Genomic DNA, 17926 nt, shown 5'->3' with positions numbered 1-17926 from the left:
GGCACTGGAGGCCCCGAGGCAGGGTTTGGGGTGTTTCGGGGCCCCGGGGCAGGCTGGGAGGGCTGTGGGGCAAGGTCGAGTGGCCGGAGTTTCAGGGCAGTACGTGCTGGGGGCTCTGAGGACACTGCAGAGCAAATGGCAACAACTGGAGGCCCTGGGTGATGGTGGTTCCAGCCGCGCGGGGGCGGCTGCTGCCTGCAGCCCGGACTGAACACAAACCCATGGGGACAAATGACTTTTACTTAGACATGAGTTACAAAGGCAGATTTTACTAGAAAAGAAGACAGACTTTGTACTTGTAGCTATTCCCGTGGTAAATACAGTGGTGTAATGGAGTAAGCAAAGCTAAACCACTGGTAAATTATAAAATACAAGTGGTGAGAGTGGCTCTTTTAATAGAGAGTTTTTCCTTTACAAAGCCCTCCACAGTTCCATACTGTTGCTCAGCTAAAATGAGTAGATTCCCATTTTTCAAAGAACTGAGTTGGGTTTTTTTTGTTGGTTTTTTTCAATTTTTGCCAAAACCCTGTTTTTTTCCATAGGTGTAGGCAACAAGAGAATTATTGTTACGTCATGGAGTAAGGACTCTTTCCCTACGGGTACTACATGGGCCTCTAACACCTCATCAGCTTGTCCCTAAATCCCAGCTGGGTTATAGTTGAAATTTATTTGGCACACATTGAAAAATATTTAAAATATTCACTTAAAAAAGGGGGGGAATTATAAATACCTGTGGCTCGAGAGCTTGCAGAACACAGCTGCATTTTCCTAACAATCATTTTATCATGTCCTACCATTATTCTCATCATCCCCTGATCAAAGGATTCCGTTTTTAAGTCCTTCTGGGATGTAGCAAATTCAGAGACAGGAGAAAAAAAAAATCAAACTAAACCAAAACACAAGACCAAAAAAAATCCAAACACAAAAAACAAGGCAAGACCTTTAACCCATTCCAGACCAGTCTGTCAGACAGCAGTGGAAACCCAGGTCTGCGGTATCTCCATTTCCTGTGATCTGGACCATGAAGATCTTCCTTGGGTTTGGTAAGTAACTTGTGTTATTGGGTCGGACTGAACATGCACCAGCACTAAAATATGTTTAAATACTGTCAAAACACCAGCAGGCTGAAATAAATATTTGCTACCGAGGACTGCAGAAACGCTGTCCTCACCGCTGTAGCCATTTCAAACACTAGGAGTGTCTTTCATGAGAAAAAAATGAGCTGAAATAACCAGCTCAGAGTAGACTGGAGATAAAGCAGTTCAATTAAACTCAGTAACCTGAAGGAACAACAAGTGACCTACGAATAATTTGAAATTTGCAATTAAGAGATATATCCCTTTCTTTAAAAAATGAAAATGTGAAGAAAAAATTGGAGAGCTGGAGCAACTGATGAATTTAAATGTCAGATTTTTTTTTAGGGAATCTCTGCATTTTTATTGGATAGAGCAGAACAGCCAGCACCACCACCGAGGTGGGAAAAAACCAAAACCACAACAAAGTAGTAAAAGAAATGGGAATTTGAGTATGGGTACAAAAAATTTAACTTTTTAAAAGCTAACCTATTTATGATAGTCTTCTTCCTTTGCCAAGTCTGCAGGTAGAGCCTAACATTTATTGCATCAGATACAGATATATAGAACATTGCTCTAATCTGGAAAAAGTGTTATTTTTAGATTTCAAATGCTATGTAAGCAACATTAAAGAATTTTTTAAAGTTTCTCTCCCCTTCCCCAAAAGGCTTCTTTTCAACCATAAGCACTAGTAAATACATTCCATGGTCTCTGTTTAAGAGACCATCAGTAAATTATTACAGTGTGACAAACAGAAACAAATCAAGATAAATGAGCCACTAAAGCATTTCTATGTGGCTATAGTACAAAATCATGATCAGGTCAGCAACCGTTTGTGATGCTGATTCCCCAGAGGACAGCAGTTCTACCCTGGGACTCGGCTGCTGCTGCCACCACCAGCGCAAGCAAATGGGTAACCTGGATCTCTGCCTTTTTTATTTTGGTCATTGCTCTTAGAGAATAACTGGAGTCCGAATACAATCTGCAACCCTTTTTTGCTTTCAGGAAGAGGAATACTGGCTGCTGTACATGCCCTCTTCGCACAGGCAACAAGAATTCAATCCTCAAGAAGCACATAATTAGGCAAATAAAGCATCCAGATGCCCTAAGTATACTCTAATATTAGTTTAATCCCCAGAGCCATGTAAAAATACATTCTAAATTAACTGCTTTTCAGGGGACCATCAAAGTTAAAGATCATAAATAAACAAAGAACCAACTCCCTGCAGACTCAATCAGGGCTGTCAATTCACTAGAGGTTCTAAGTCCTCCTTCATGATATATTTGATATACTTTAGCACAGCACAGGCATACACTAACACATAGCTACAGCATTAAAAGTTTTATGTGCAAGTTCCTATTCAACTCCCCTTTCACAGGCTTGCTGGCAGAGGTTGATTACTTCCCATAAAACTTCTTATTCAGAAGAAAGATCAGAAGGTTGACATTCACTTTTGCTCTGTCGAACAACTTCATGACCGCAACACCTTCATACTGCAGCTGCAAAAGATCCTGCCAAAGAGAATACCTTTAGAAGAGAGGAATCCTTGAGATCTTATAGAGAATATTATACAAGACCCAGTGGTACACCAGGTTTTTGAGGAATATCTATCACAAAGTACATGACATAATGACTGTTGTTTTTCTATCTTAACAATCTGCTCCTACTGCATGAAAAATAGTCGGTCTGAGGCCTTGAAGATGTTAAATTTTTAATCTGTGTTTATAAAAAAAAAATTACAAAAGAGGGCAGCAATATTATAGAACACCATTCTAAGAAAGCCAAATTTCAGACATAGCCATCTGCAGGCCTTTCATTTCCACAGGAGTCATAAAGGAATTTTAACATTTAGAACGGGTCTCCTATGTGCCTAATTATATTACGTACCCATGGAACAGTACAACAGCCCACAGCATCAGTTTCTAAAAATCTTAGTTGCCACGGGTCATAGTGAGGTGGTTTAGAGCACAGCTAAACTGCAGAGAAAGAAATGGCATCTCTCGCGGGATGACATGCATGGTGCCGATTCAGCCTCTCGGTGTTTCACCAAGCAGCATTTCTAGTTACACTTTGCTGCTCCCGTCAGTGACACACCTGACAGAGCAATGTGACCCATTTGGCTCAGCAATTCCTGTCTTGCAGCAAGCCCACTCCTGAACAACATGTGCTGCAGAGGGTGTTCAGGTAGTGTTACTGCAGGGAAATGTGCATGTGCCAAAATCTGAATCCAGCTCCTGCAGCTGTCGAGCCTGGGCAACAGTGAAGTGAATAATCATAAAGCTATTTCTGCTGCTTTCTGCAAAAATTTTGGCAATGGCAATGCAAACGTTTTAAAATGATGCCACTGTTAATGCTATAGTTGGATGACCCACAGCAGTTCCCTGTTGCTGTGCTCTCAGAACATCCAATTTTCCAGCAAAGCAGTGCTACAAAGGCTTGGTGCTCTAGCAGCACGTGCCTGAGGAGCCAGTGCCCCCAGGCAGTCCCATGAACCAATGAGTTTGTGACCAGCTCTGCTGGATTAGGGCTGGAATGAACCAGGGGAGTCCTCAGAGCACGAGCAGCCTGCGCAGGGCAGCTCTCCCCGCAGCCACTGAGGTGGCACAGACATCGCAATGCAAGGGGCTCCTGCACACAACCTGTTTCAAGAGCCCTAAGGCATCCACAATTAACAAACCCAATGACGCCCACGTTGGGTGGGAGGTGGGCAGAGACAGCAGTGGAAGAAGGGGACAGAGACACCGGGTGTAACAGTGCTGGTATGGGAAGAAGAACAGGGAACCGTCTGGGGAACGGTCAGTCGGTATTTCTGCTCCGGCAGCCTGGCCCAAGCCAAGGCCGAGGACTCCCAAGAACAGTACGGCTAAAGCAATGGTGAGTGTGGGGTGGCAGAGAGTCTGGCAAATGGACCTTACATGCCACTATTAACTAGGACAGTTCTTACCTGATAATGTAACATAAAGGTTTCCATCTGTACCCCCATGAATTTTGCTTTAACCTCAAAATCTCCTACTTCTTCTGTTGGGCTGATTTCAAATATCACATTTTTAAACCTATGGAATTTAAGAAGTTAAAAACCACAGTTCATTACAAAACATGCAATTTCTACTGAAACAGGGAGAGAATATGACATGAAATCTGAAGGTAAATTTCTAAGAATTCTATTCTCAACTCTTTATTCTATATCCCCATTTAGAATAAGACTGTAAAAGCCTACCAGGCTCAATATAACATTGAATGGAAGCCTAATGGATTCTATGTCCAATAGGCTGCACCTTCACACAAGTGTATTAGGAAACATGGTAACAGCCCATGCTTCAGTGTTGCACATCTGTGCCCCCTTTAGCGCACAAAGTACAAAACATGATTCAGAGTTGAAAAAAAATTCTAGTAACAGGCAGCTTCTCTATATTCCACAGAAGACACACCAAGTTCTCAAGGCTAACAAAGTGCAGCTGGACAAACTCAAGCTAGCATTAATTTGATGTTTTTGAACGGTGAGAGCCATTAAGCACAGTAGCAGCTCACCTGAAGAGGTGCCCACTGTTCCATGACTGCAGGGGTGGCAGGGGAGGGGAGGGGAGAGGAGAATGTCATGTTTAAATCCAGTTACACTTCTCCATTAAAGACCTGCTTCACTTCAACCAGACCGAAAAAGAAAGGAACTGAGAAGTGATCACTATGTGAGGTTTCTTGGCCCTGGCACGCCAGCCTAGGTTGCCAAAACAACTTATTCAGCTTTAATACCTAAGTCTACAAACAACGCTAAGTTCCAAGAACAAACCCAGAAGACAATCTGTCACGATCTCAAAAGAAATCTCAAGAGCTTCTGTTCCTCAATTGCCAACACCTAGACTAGTTCGCAATAAGAGACAATAATTCAACTTACCCATTTTCCTCCCAGAAGGTTATTTAGCTCTAAAGAATTTTTAAAAGATACTCACTGGTTACTTTGCAGGTCCTCAATCTCTAAAAGCACTCCCTTCTCATGAAGTCGAGCTGCTGTATATTTTAGAGAAATCTTTTTACTGTTTTTGCCTTTCATTTCCCGAGGTTTCTTAGATACTCTGAAGAGACAAAAAAAAAACCACAACCATAAACAAAACCACACTAACCAGCAACAACAACAAAACAACCCCAAACAATAAAACAACCCCACAACACACACCAAACAAGATGATCAGTCAAATGAGTAAAGAGATTTCAGACAGCAAACACTGAATCCTGGTTAGATGAGGTGACATGACCAGTATAGCTAATCAGCTCTGACTAACACAGCTGAGAAAGAATGTATTTCTACTAGTAAGTTTATCTACAAAGCACTTGTAGCTCAGATCAGATCTTTGATTTTCAGCTGCTTACCAATAACTCTTACACTACAGGTGAAGAAAAATACAATAACAATAAAAGCAAACAAACATAACCACATGGTAGTTCACAGAAAGCAGCACCACTTGTCTTTAGGCAAAAGTGGTCTGGTGAGAATGGACATGGGAAGGCTGAGACTACTCAACAACCTCCTTGCCCCCGTTTTCACCGGTAGTTGCTCTTCCCACATCTCCCTGGGGAGGAAGACAATTTTTTTTTCAGGAACATCTGAATTATCTTGCACTACAACAACTGACTCCACTCAGGATAAAAAGAGGACAATGCTCTCCATGTAGGTAACTGTTAGTTTCATTCTCTGCTCCTAGACAGAATGACAGGACAGACTGACAGAGCAGCACATGCATTATCTGGGCAACCTGCTTCATTTCCACTGGTCTCTCTGCACTCCCCTCTCCCAGAGGAATCCGGTTTCTTTCAGGTATGTGTTTCTGACCCCATTCGGGTCACTGTCCTCTCCCCACATTTCCCCACCACTGCTGAGACCCTTTCCCCACAACTATCACTGTGGTCAAGAGCTTGGCTGAAGAGCTTTGAGCAGATGGCATTATGATTGTTCTTGGCAGCAAACTACACGTTTTCTGTAAGACACACTTCTAGGGCCACGGCACGGTTCTGAGATACTTACTTGCCCTTGCTGGCCAGGTTATCCAAGCAGGTTTTGATGTAGCTTTTGTAGTAATCCACTTGTTCCCCATAAAAAGTAGCTTTGGAGTTCAAGGCAGTGTATGTCTGCTGCAGCTTCACAAGCTCTGCCTTTCTTCTCTGACGGTATCTGCGCTGATTTCGGATATCCTACACCGCAGAGAAAGGACAGGCAGCGACTCCACAGTCATTTGAGCCCTCCAGTTCTCAAGCCCAAAGCACAGAGCATTTGAAACACACCACTGGATTCTGCTCAGTCTTGCTTCATGCTCCAAGCTGGAGCCCTCAGCCGCACTCGCCCCATTTTAGGTGTCACCACTTCCTCTCTGTGATGACTACTTTTGGAACTAACCAACTCTACACAGCGGCTCATTTGAACCTTTTGTTGCTCTCTCAAACTTCAACGCTGTCCTGCTTGCAATGACCAGAGTGGGCACTGACAGTAAGTGATCTAAAATAAGGCAGCAATTCTTGCCACCACTGGGTAGGAAAGGTATCTAACAAATCAGGAACTACAAACCCAGCAGCACAACCTCCTTGTCCTTGTTTCTTAGTCAGCCATCCTTAAGCATACGTTACCTTAATACCCGAACAAAAATATCACATTCAAGTCAACTTCTATTTTCTGATACATATTAATGACTGTACAACTAATTCTAATCTGATTCCTAAAGGTGATTATTTATTCACTTTATATACATAACATTACCAAAGTAGTTTATCAGTAAACATGTGATATAAAATACATTGTCACTGTATAGCAATGTACAACAGTATTAGATCATTTTTGCAAGTCTTTCTCAGCTTCCTGCTTTACCATTTTGGTATTCTTGAATGGGTGCATTTGAATGAAAATGGTTAGGATGTTTTTAAATTATGGGCAAAACTTCCTCATGTGACCAGGTTTGTAGAGGTGCTACTGAAATTAGTGAAAAGGAGCAGGAAAAAAGATCACACACCAGGACAGCCCCCCCAAACTATAATGCTTTTCCTTGAAGTGCCATGTCAAGAGGTGGAAACGCTGCAACAAAAGGAGGCTTAACCTCTGTAAATTAGCTACTACAAAACTTTAAACTCATGCCAGTTTCACAATGCTGCAGGCTCTGGGACAACTCCACTGTGATTACTAGGAAAACACGACCGGCCTACCTTTGCGATGTCATTGATTAGTTCCTGGTATTTATTTTTTGCATTCACTGTCCCCAGTTCTGTCAACTTCTTCAGGCCTGTCTTGATTTTATCTTTTTTTTCTTGAAGATTTAAGTTGCCATCCTCCTTTACGGACACGGATTTTTTCATCTTATCGGGAGTTTTAGCATCACGAATGGCTCGTTTCTGCATTGCTCTTTGATGCTCCGCTTCCTAGACAAAGAAAACCAAAAATCACACGTTCATCAGCAGATCCATTTTAAGGTGACAAAGAACGACAAACAGATTGTCTGACCTCTGGCATAACACAGGACAGAGTTTTGCTTGGTCATTCCTGTACTGACTCCAGTGAATGCATGTTTGATGAACATGTTCCATGTGTGGGAACCAGCAGGAGCCTACCTGCCATTCAGAATGGTCCTCTAGATAGTTTATAGCAACTACCAGAGGAGTAAGATTCACGCATACAATTTATTTCCATTCTATTCCCTCCTTATGATTGCTACACACTGTTCCAACATGAGTGGAGATTGCTTCACTGCAATTCATAAACGAGGATTCCCAAGTACACCCACATGTATCTAGACAGATGACAATTTCCTAGTCTAAAAAGAATGTCGGTAAACAACTTCATACTTGCTCTGAGGTAGCTGGAGTTTCCAAGATTTCAGTCAGCGTCTCCCCTGGTTGGAAGCGGATTACATCAACAATTAAACGTTTTGTGCTGCAAAGAAATCAAGAAGAATAGGAGAAAAAAAAAATTAAACTGAAAGACCTTCAACACTGTTCTATTCTGCAATAACAGCAACATTACTGATTTATCTGAAGTCAGATTATCACTGGATGCGTGCTTAGGTAGTCACAGTTAGACTACACCAGAACCCTAAGAAGCACTTCACTATTTTGACAGTGTCCTCAGAAACTGGTTGCCTGAAAGGTTCACCCACGTAGTACACAGGATTTGCTCTGCTGTACCCCCTCAAACAGCAAGAATGTCCCCACATGTATTCCAAGGCAGCCCTAGTACTGCCACATGGCCACAAAAGTGGCATTTCGAAGGGGAAGGGTAAAGCAGGCAGCTGCAACAGCCACCCAATACAGACTATTAAAGAACAACAAGTTCAACAGTGACAAAGAACTAACAAGAACAAATTTAATAGCCACAGCATTGAAAGGACATGGCTACAAGCTCAGTGTATTTGGAGTAACAGTCCCACATTTGTTTAAATTACACTTTGATTTTCTTATTTTCAAACACACATTAGCTATGAAAATTCAGGTTCCTCATTCTCTTGAGAAACACACCAGATAGTTACCGTCCACTTACTTCAGCAGAATCTGCCTCGCATCCATCTCTGCATTCTCATCACCAGGAACATCAAATTTATTAGTGAGTGTGAGAGAAACCTCAGTTTTTGCTAGCATCTCCCTGTTGGGGTCATTAACGTTGCCAGACCCTTCCCCTGCCAAGCAAGAAAGAGTTTATAGATCAAATTGTGTTCTTTACATTCTTGACTGCCAGAGCTTTGTGATTTTTCTGTGCGTAACAGACCACAGAAAAACTACACTGTTTCCTATGCTGTCAAAAGGACACTTCAAAAGCCAAAACCAGCTTTTAAAATCATCATCTTGAATATGTTAGACACTTTTCCTTCATAAAGCTGAGAGAATGCACTAGCCAGAAAGGCACCACAAAATCACTAGTTTGTATTCCTTAAAGATGTATGTGTATTCCACACTGTATCTCAGCATCTCTCTCTACCGAGAAGAGTAGCTGACCTGCCAGAAATACTCTATAAATAAAAATATGACCATGCCTCTATGTCTGTGTCCTCATTAGAATGAAACTTCCAAGCTAAGAGCGAAGCCCTTGTTGGCAACTGAGCTTGTAGTCTTCTATTAAACACAGTAATCTATCCTACTTTTGCTCAAATTGTGCCCAAACTTCCGTCACGACAGTTGTCAGGATGCTTCCCCCCCTGTCCCCGCCTTTTAAAGGGCTGCAAAAAGATTAAACTCTGACATACTAACCACACCAGTACAATGCACACAGAAGAGAAAGAACACATTTTTTTCAGGGAAACGAATTCTGCAGTCAGAAAGAACACAGAGGAACAAATCTGCTGATGCTTTTTAGAGCACGTCCTCCCAGACGACCCATGATGATTCCTTAAGTTTGTTTACCACACTTCAAATCATTTAAGGTAATATCGCATATCTCTTAAGTACAATAAACTAGACCACCTATTAAGGACTCAATTGTAGGAACCTCTCCAAGATCATCCAGCATCTCATGAATTGGATCATTGTGCTCAGGAGCAATCGCATCTTGATGGTCTAAGAGCAACTAGATGAACAGAAAGAACATTTATGTTGGTAATCGTACAACCTTTTCTAGACAGTAAAATTATATTACTTTGAGCTAGTGTATTTTTGAAAAAGATCTTAGGTCATTTGACTCCAAAGCAGCAACATCAACATTCAAAGCTGTGCCATTATCACACACTCAAATACTTTCAAAAGAAACTCAGAGAGGTTACAAGCAAATTACTTAATTCTACAAGCCAACAAGCTCTTGCAAACTACAATCAAAGACAACTTTCAGCCTTGTATTTGGTAAATCTGTGTTTCAGCCAGAAGCAGCATTTTCTTTGCAAGCACTGCAGATAAGGAGCAAGTATGACTGATGTGTACTTACAGTGTGTGTATTGATGATTTCACCAATAGAAATATAAATAACTGGTTTAGTGAGAGTCACCAAGTCAGAATATTCATCAATATTAAATTTATCCTGCAATTCGGGAACCTCACATGCAGCCTGAAAAAAACGTCTTCAGAAAAAAGGAGAAAAGATGAATCAGAATGACTCTGAGAGTCACATCGTGTATCACGAGCAGTAATTCCCCATGACAATCCCAAGTGTAGTCTCTCTCTTCTTTAAACCATGGTACATTTAGGCATACTACAGTTTGTCAGCTTTAGTTAAACGCGCCAGAAGTAACCTAGTAAAATCAAGTATTGGTATTAGCGGTTTGACACTGGCTCGTTTTCAGCATTTGCAGGCCTGGTCTGTAGCTCTGGTGACCACTGTAGTAACACCCCTTGCTTCCAGCAATCTCTGGTTTTCTTTCTTCCAAAACATGAGAAGTATAAGAGAATGATTCTTGAACAAAAGCGTACTTGAACCATACGAACAGCTAAACGCTTTGATCCTGAGCACCACTGGGCTTCCATGTGGAGCCAGGGCTCTTATGGGACAGAAGAGTATATGACCATTCTAGCTGTCCATGTCCAAAGTATCACAATAAACATGTGCAAAAGCAACCTTTGTTTTGGAAACTCCCTAGTCAAAATACTTTGCAATCTCATTAACATACAGTGTATTGCTCATAAATTCCAGGCACGCTTATGGCAGTCTGGAGTGCAACCTCCTATTTTCAACAGACAGCATATTTGACAGAGATAGAATTTATTGTATTTAAAATGTGTCATTATCCCTTTTTACTTGCAAAGTTACCCTCTGCCAGACTTCCCAACTTCATCAGCTAAAGGTCTCCTACCTGAATTTCTGGTATGAGTGCGACAGGTATTCATTAATGATGCTCAGGTGTGCGTTGTCTCCCATGAACATCTTATTGGATGCAGCATGCTGCAGCATCTTCGCAATGGAGCCCAGGTTTCTGCGTTGGTCCGTGGTCAACTGACCTCCAGCTGAAAGATCGATGATGTCAAACGCATCTGGTGCAACAATGGCTGGATTCATGTAGCGATAATAGAGTAAGTTGCCGACAATCTAGAAAAAGTCGAGAAGAAACGCGTCAAGGAACCACTGTTTAGGACCCAATTTAATTTTATTCAAACTACTTCGACTGCACTTTAATAAATTATTTTCTTGTAAGCCAGAGGCCCCTTTCAAGATAAAGGTTCTGCTGTGCTGATGCGTACAAGCACATACTGTCCCAAAGAATCTACAGTGTGTATGTGGGGAAATTAACACACAATAGGACGGTCAACACAAAGAGGAAGACTGAGCACTACCAGCCACAGGACAATACACCACCAGATATTCATATGCATAAAGATTTAAAACTTTAACTTATAAAAATGTATGGACAGGAGATACTACAAGTTACCAATGGACTGCTCATCTGAGCATGAGACAGTCTGTCAGGAGAATTAAACATAATCGTGTTAGTCTAGTAGAGGGAAGAACGATCACGGTATAGAGAAACCCGGTGCTGCAGTTCCAATATGGAACAAGAGCTAATTCTTAGAGAAGCGTGCAGAAATAGCCACCATCTCTGACACAGCAAAAATGGTGAGGAAGCATGGCGCACTAAGGAGTTAAACTGAGGAAAACAACTTTCCATTCCTTCTCCAAAGCCCTTTTCTCTTTCAGAATAATTCTTTGATAAGTCAGCAACATTTTGAGACACAGACCTCCTGTTCCAAGTTAGCAAGAGTAACTGAGAAACCCTTTAATCCAGAGGTAAGAAAATCAGAAGTACAGAAGATGAATGGCATTTGACGCTCCAAAATCCAATTTACCTAGGCAAATGTGAGCAGCAATAAACTCCAAGGAACCAAAAATAAAGATGTCACATCATCTATATGCTCACAGATATACTTCTAACCTGTACTTGATATTTTGCCAAAAGTTATTCTGGCAATGAAAAGGAATTAATCCAACATGTTGATGTAAAGCGATAGTTCTCACACCGCATGCTCTAGTATTTCTGGTGGTTCACAGACATTTCCAGAGGGCCAGGCCACCTGACCTTGGCTACACCTGCTTGGCACGGGACTTAAATGCATGGAAGAGATCGGGGTCTGAACAGACAGCTGAAAACAGAGAGAAAAAAATACAGCCCTTGCTGAGCAGCCCCAGAAATTGTTAACCTTTCAGTGAGGTCACGTTTGTGACAACTGTTTCATGCTAGTCCCTGCTGTACTCTCACAGACTGTGTCATGGGCTGACAACAGTCAGAGCTGTTTACTACCAGTAACAAGAAAACACATCTGTGAAAGAAATCATATTAATAACTTTCAGACTTGCAGGGGGGAGAAGAACAGTGTGTTATATGGGTAGCTTTGGTTGCCAAAAAAAAATAAATCTACAAGTAGTCACGGTACGCAACTGCAGTTTTGACTTTCGTGTGGACAGTTATTTGGTTCCATGAGGATTAACAAAAACCGCAGCTTTCCACCTAAATTTACAGATGGAAGAAATTAATTCACCTGCATAGAAAGAATCGATGTCTCAGAATGGGAAAGCACAGAACTAGAAGAGAGAAGAAAACAGCATTCAGATTGGTAATTATTTTGTAACGAAGCAGAGGCAGAGAAGTTTAAAGAGACGTTATCAAGTATTCTAAGATCTAAGATTAACAAGCAAAGCATTCATGAACATACAGCGTTCACAATTACCCAAAGCCATAAAACCAAAGAAACTCCAATGAAAACTCCAAAGCTATACTCATCGGAGAGCAACTATTATTAGGATCCTTTTAGTTTTCCAGACCTACTGAAATGCAAAATACACAACCGACTAGACATTATGGAAAGTGACTCTCTACATGTTGCTATCAAAACATCCCAGAGTGTTACAGATAGGGGAATTAGGAATATCAGACTTTTGCATATACTTTTTAACTTGACATTGTCTTTTTAAGAAAAAAGCATCTGGCTGTGATGACACCAGCAAAACCAAGGTTTACTTTCTAGGAGCAAGAGTACCCCAAGTCAAGGCATATAAAGGACCAAATGCCAAAGATATTAAAAGCAAAGCAGATGCAACAGAAAACCTCCTTCCAAACAATACGCTACATCTGAGGCAATGTATATGAAGCTAACAATCAAAAGTCCCATGTGAAACATTTTCTGCGCTCAGAAGTAAATAAATAAGCTTTATATAGGTTTACATGCTATCCTCTCCACACATACACCCAACAAAGGAGAAGAATGAGATGTGCTTGCCACAGCTAATGTGAATGACAATTATTCACAAAGGTGTTCAGATCCTCACCTTCAGCAGCTCATCCTCACCAGCATCAGGAAACTTCTCATGCAGTGAGTCCTTTAGTACCTTGGCAATGAAACGCATTCCATAACTTCAAGAGAAAGAAAGGGGCAAATGAGACTGCTGCAAGCACAAACCACCAACAACCTCTCAGGGATAACACTGTGGTGCAACAGACTCACGGGATTTTGTCCACTGAACTAACGATGGCAGACAGGAACTTGTCTGTCACTGTCCTCATGTTTCTGATCGAGGCATCCAGGCGCGTCCTCACCTCTTCATGACTTAGAGCTTGTTCAGGTGTAACATCATATGGCAGTTTGCTGTTTGAAAAAGTCAAACACGTGAAGGTGAATATTCCTCAGGCCAGCATATTTCAGGAATTTCTAGCTGGACACATTAACAAGCTTGTATCCACATAGCTGCCGAGAGCTGTGCGCAGTCTTGAGTTAACCTTTCGGGCACTGGAAGAGATGAAGATCTCTTGCTTTAGCTTCCTCGACTCTCCCTTGCAATGGCCACTGTGAGAAAAGGCCCAGCTAACTCAAAACAGTATCTTTTTTACAGCATGCACACTAGGCAACAAAGTGCCATCTGTGCCATGGAGCAGTTCTTCAGGCTGCAAATAAACTGGTGAAAATGCAAGCTATGCATTTGAACATCAAGATGATAAAACACCAAAGAACATTCCTTCTTCCATCTCCTCATGAGATTCCCTTTCAATACACTCAGCACCATCGCCAGAATATCTTTAGAATCTCAGGTGAAAGATGTCTCAAGGAGAAGCTGGTGTCTTGGACAGATGCATGCAGTGAAGCCAAGGATGGTCCAGAATGATTAACCAAGCAGTGCAAAGCAACCAAGCAATGTTTAGAAAAACACAGTAGTAACATTTCCCATACCTGGCCTCGCCAGTTTGAGACTCCATCTGGTTAACCCAAGACTTGTAAATATCCACTGGATCAGTTTTGATATTGAGTGATTTATCATCGATGATTTCTTTCACAACCGGTGCCAGGATCTGCCTCAGGGCATTCTGACCACGGGCACCACGGTTGAAACTCACTACCATTTTAATAACAGTAGGATTCCCAGTCACAATTTCTTGTATTTGGTCTACTTTTGATCTGAAGAAGAAAGAATAAATATGAAACATGAGATACACATAACTCTGTCAGGTGGTAGATACATTCCTCAGCTTAAAACCAACTGTTAAAGAGCATCACTGTCACAAAACAGATAATGGATTTGTGCTAAAAATCTCGATACAGCAATAAACTACAACACCGTACAAGAACAACACTGGAATACTTCCCAAGACAGATGAGGGAAGAAACCTCTATTCTGTCTATTTGGGAATTCAGTGCAACTTGCCAGTAGTCATCTCAACAACAATTAATGCCAATCCAACTGTACATTCTATTTGAGAGCACAATTCAAAAATACAAAGAAAACAAAGCATTTTTTATGTAGAGGAGAGAAAGAACAGTAGGTTTCTTCCAGTATTTAAAATAAGAAAACAAACAAATCTACTACAAAAGCCACTCCTAATATACTGCTATGTGAAATACAGCAGTAGAGAACAAAGCATCTGCATTCCTTTGTTTACATGCCCCTGGTTTCAAGTATGAATTTAAGGGGAAAAAAAAAAAATCTCTTTTAGAAGTTATTTGGTGTAAGGCATACACCGCCTTCAGGTTTAAAAAGCATTCCGAAGAATGCTGAAAGAGTAATTCCTCAAACATTTTATTGCACATTCTTCTTCCCAGGAAGTTGTGCAGCTCTGCACTGTAAAGAACTGAAGTCGTGAAACACTGAGCTCCTGAGGCCCAACCGATCGAGAACATGACTGAGGACAGCTGCTCCGTCAGCCCCAGCACTGACAGAAAGAGGAATGCCAAACAAGAAAGCCTCTCAGTTTTAGCCTCCCCATCAGGTTTCGGAAATCCAGAGAGCTTAGCTCTCTCCCGGGCTTGTAAAGCCCGAGTTTGCAGTTTGTTGGAGGTGTTTATAGCCAAACACTGGAGAACTGAGATCAGACTGAATTTTAGGATGTCTTTGCATCTGACTAGAAGTAGCAACCGCGCTAAACAGTGAAATCTTGACTGACGCAAAAACCCCTCATCCTCAATGGACATACCTCCTTTACAGACTTAATTAAGGACAGATACGAAACCGGAAGACAACAATGAAGGGACAGTTTAGCATTATCTGCATATTAGCATGAGACACACCATGAAAATTGCCTCAATTCAAGAAATTGCCCAACTCACTCAACAGCTAGAATGTGCCATATATTACCACATACTTGATCTCTTCCTGCAATGCTGTTTGGAAAAGCCGTAACAACAGGTATTCCTCTCTTTGATTGGATGCATAGTTATACAGTGTGAAGATGACAGAATCCATGAACTTTGTGGATTTGTTTTGTGGCATCTGAAAAATCAGCTTGGCCAAGTAGGTTGGGTTAGTCTACAACAAGAAAAATTACTTAGTGTGCACATCCACACAGGCCAGTGTCACTAAGAACTATGATGGCTCAAAACCACAGTGCACAAGCAAAGACTGTGCCAAGACACATAAGCCTACAACAAGAGGTCACCAAGCAGCATTGGAAGCTGCTTACCTGAAGTAAGTAGAATAGATGCTGATAGGCTTCCAGCTTTTCCCTCTTCTCTTTGCTCAAAGCTTTCAAACCTCCCCTTTGTTTGTTCAGCATCATCATGTCAGAGAGCTGTTCCTTGTTTTTCTTGGTAAGTTTTTTGCTATGAGAAACAACATCCTGGAAAGAACGAACAAGGACATATTCCACTCTAAGTATTTTATAACAGGCAATGTTAGAAAACAGTTGCATCTGAGAGCCCAATTCTCTCGTACATGGAAAGGCAGGGCCAAGGCGTGCCTAGCGCTGTTAAACTGAAGCATTATTTGCTATGGCAGCAATTCCTCTGACTGGAAGTGCGCGTTCTGCTTTGTCCTTGACTTCCTGAATTTGTCTGAAAACATGGAAGGGTCAGTCACTCTTGGCAGCAATTACTATCAGAGCCAGTAGCATCCTGAAGATGCTTGAAAATGCTTTTCTTTCTGAATTGGGCTTAAAACCTAAAAAATCCTGCCTCATGCTCAGCTGGCTCGGTATCTCCACACAATCTGACATCAATGGCACTTTTCGCTGCAGACACCAGTCCAAAAGCCGCAGGCTCCTCCCAGACCCATTTCACCACACTGGCTGAGGTTTTACACCGGGAGGAGCCTGGTGCCATGCCTCCCAGGACCCAATGAAAGGCTGACCAGAACTTCAGCCTGAAGAAAAGTCAATGCTCTGTCAGCAAGAGCTTCTTCTGTGAAATCAATCACGTCAACTGACAGAGAGGGCCTCCTTTAACCAACAAACACCAAGCAGCATGAGCATGTCTCCTGCCTCCTAGGTCACAGCTACCCCCCACCCACCACAAGGTTGTGGCCTGTCACTTGTTAAACCGCAAGGGAGCAAACCACAGGAGTTCTCAAAGCCTTGAAACACACAAGCTGTTTAATTCATTAGATCTAGATAGCCTGGTGTTTGTTTGATTGTTTCAGCTTCAGGTCTTGCTTCTTTTACTCCTACAGCTTACTAAATTAGCAGAATGGAGTAAAAATGTACTGGGAGTAAAATCTGCAAGTCTGAAGCAACAACATTTTATGCTGGGCCTGAGCAATTGGTGCGCAAGGCCAGAAGCTCTCCATGCCAGCTATTGCTGGTCTCAGTTCAGTCGGCAGCTGGTTTCCCATGAGCACGTTTCCTACCTGCAATGTGATTTTGTTTTTCACTAGCAGCCCAATTTTGATGTCCATGAGGTTGAGGTCATTTTCCAGTTGCTGATTGGATCGGATCAAGGTTACAACTTCCTCACGTAGTTTCATTAGCTCAAGCTCCTCCTGAAAATCTTGGTCACTCTGATCAAGCAAATGGACAAATTTCCGAACGACAGCCATAGGTGGGTTTTTAGCATTAACTAAAATAGGCAAGAAAACATCAGGGATGAGAAACAGAAGCAGATACATGCCTTATCTATGTTTAAACAGCATATCAAGGAGCAGCCAGGATAAGATTAGCACCACCATGTCTAAACAGCTTGTGACATTCTGAATTTATTATTTTGAGTTAATCACAAGAGAAGCAAACAGAAAAGAACGAAGTCACAGAATCACAGAATGTCCTGAGTTGGAAAAGACCCACCAGCATCATGGAGTCCAACTCCTGTTCCTGCACAGGACAACCCCACAGTTCACACCATGTGTCTGAGGACGTTGTCCAGTCTCTTCTTGAACACTGTCAGGCTTGGGGCTGGGACACCCTGGGGAGCCTGTTCCAGTGTCCAGCACCCTCCGGGTGAAGAATTTTTCCCTCATGTCCAGCCAACAGTCAATATCAGCCTAGAGTAACTCACACAGCCAAAGTTAACTGCAAAGCTCTGGTTCTATCTTTCAGCAGCAAAAGCAATGGCTGGAATCAAGTATTCCTTCAGTCTAAAGAGCTACCCCACTCTTCACACTGCCCTGCCAACTTCATCCCAATCACTCTTCAAAACTATCCTGATGTTATAGATCACACCAGCAACATCCCTTGCAAATAGAGATTTAAGACACATCTGTTTTATCCTCTTGGCAATA

The 17926-nt window shown here is 41.9% G+C and overlaps 1 protein-coding gene across 1 annotated transcript in view; it reads right to left on the bottom strand.

Moving 5' to 3' along the window:
• Positions 1–249: 249 nt before the first annotated feature.
• IQGAP1 (IQ motif containing GTPase activating protein 1) overlaps positions 250–17926 on the bottom strand; it is a 60327-nt gene continuing 42650 nt past the window's right edge. Inside the window, exons 23-38 of the mRNA XM_065076877.1 lie at positions 17060–17268; positions 15900–16055; positions 15582–15745; positions 14176–14400; positions 13456–13596; positions 13280–13364; positions 10815–11047; positions 9953–10085; positions 9499–9601; positions 8582–8717; positions 7891–7978; positions 7255–7467; positions 6089–6255; positions 5019–5141; positions 4019–4127; positions 250–2585 (exon numbers count right to left, since the gene is read on the bottom strand). Coding sequence (XP_064932949.1) covers positions 2472–2585; positions 4019–4127; positions 5019–5141; positions 6089–6255; positions 7255–7467; positions 7891–7978; positions 8582–8717; positions 9499–9601; positions 9953–10085; positions 10815–11047; positions 13280–13364; positions 13456–13596; positions 14176–14400; positions 15582–15745; positions 15900–16055; positions 17060–17268 — 2399 coding nt within the window. The 3' untranslated portion in view covers positions 250–2471. The remainder of the gene's footprint in view (positions 2586–4018; positions 4128–5018; positions 5142–6088; positions 6256–7254; positions 7468–7890; positions 7979–8581; positions 8718–9498; positions 9602–9952; positions 10086–10814; positions 11048–13279; positions 13365–13455; positions 13597–14175; positions 14401–15581; positions 15746–15899; positions 16056–17059; positions 17269–17926) is intronic.

This window comes from Columba livia, chromosome 11 (assembly GCF_036013475.1).
Source record: "Columba livia isolate bColLiv1 breed racing homer chromosome 11, bColLiv1.pat.W.v2, whole genome shotgun sequence".
Taxonomy (NCBI): domain Eukaryota; kingdom Metazoa; phylum Chordata; class Aves; order Columbiformes; family Columbidae; genus Columba; species Columba livia.
The sequence above is the reverse complement of the archived record's forward strand: the minus strand, read 5'-3'. Positions and strand labels throughout refer to the sequence as shown.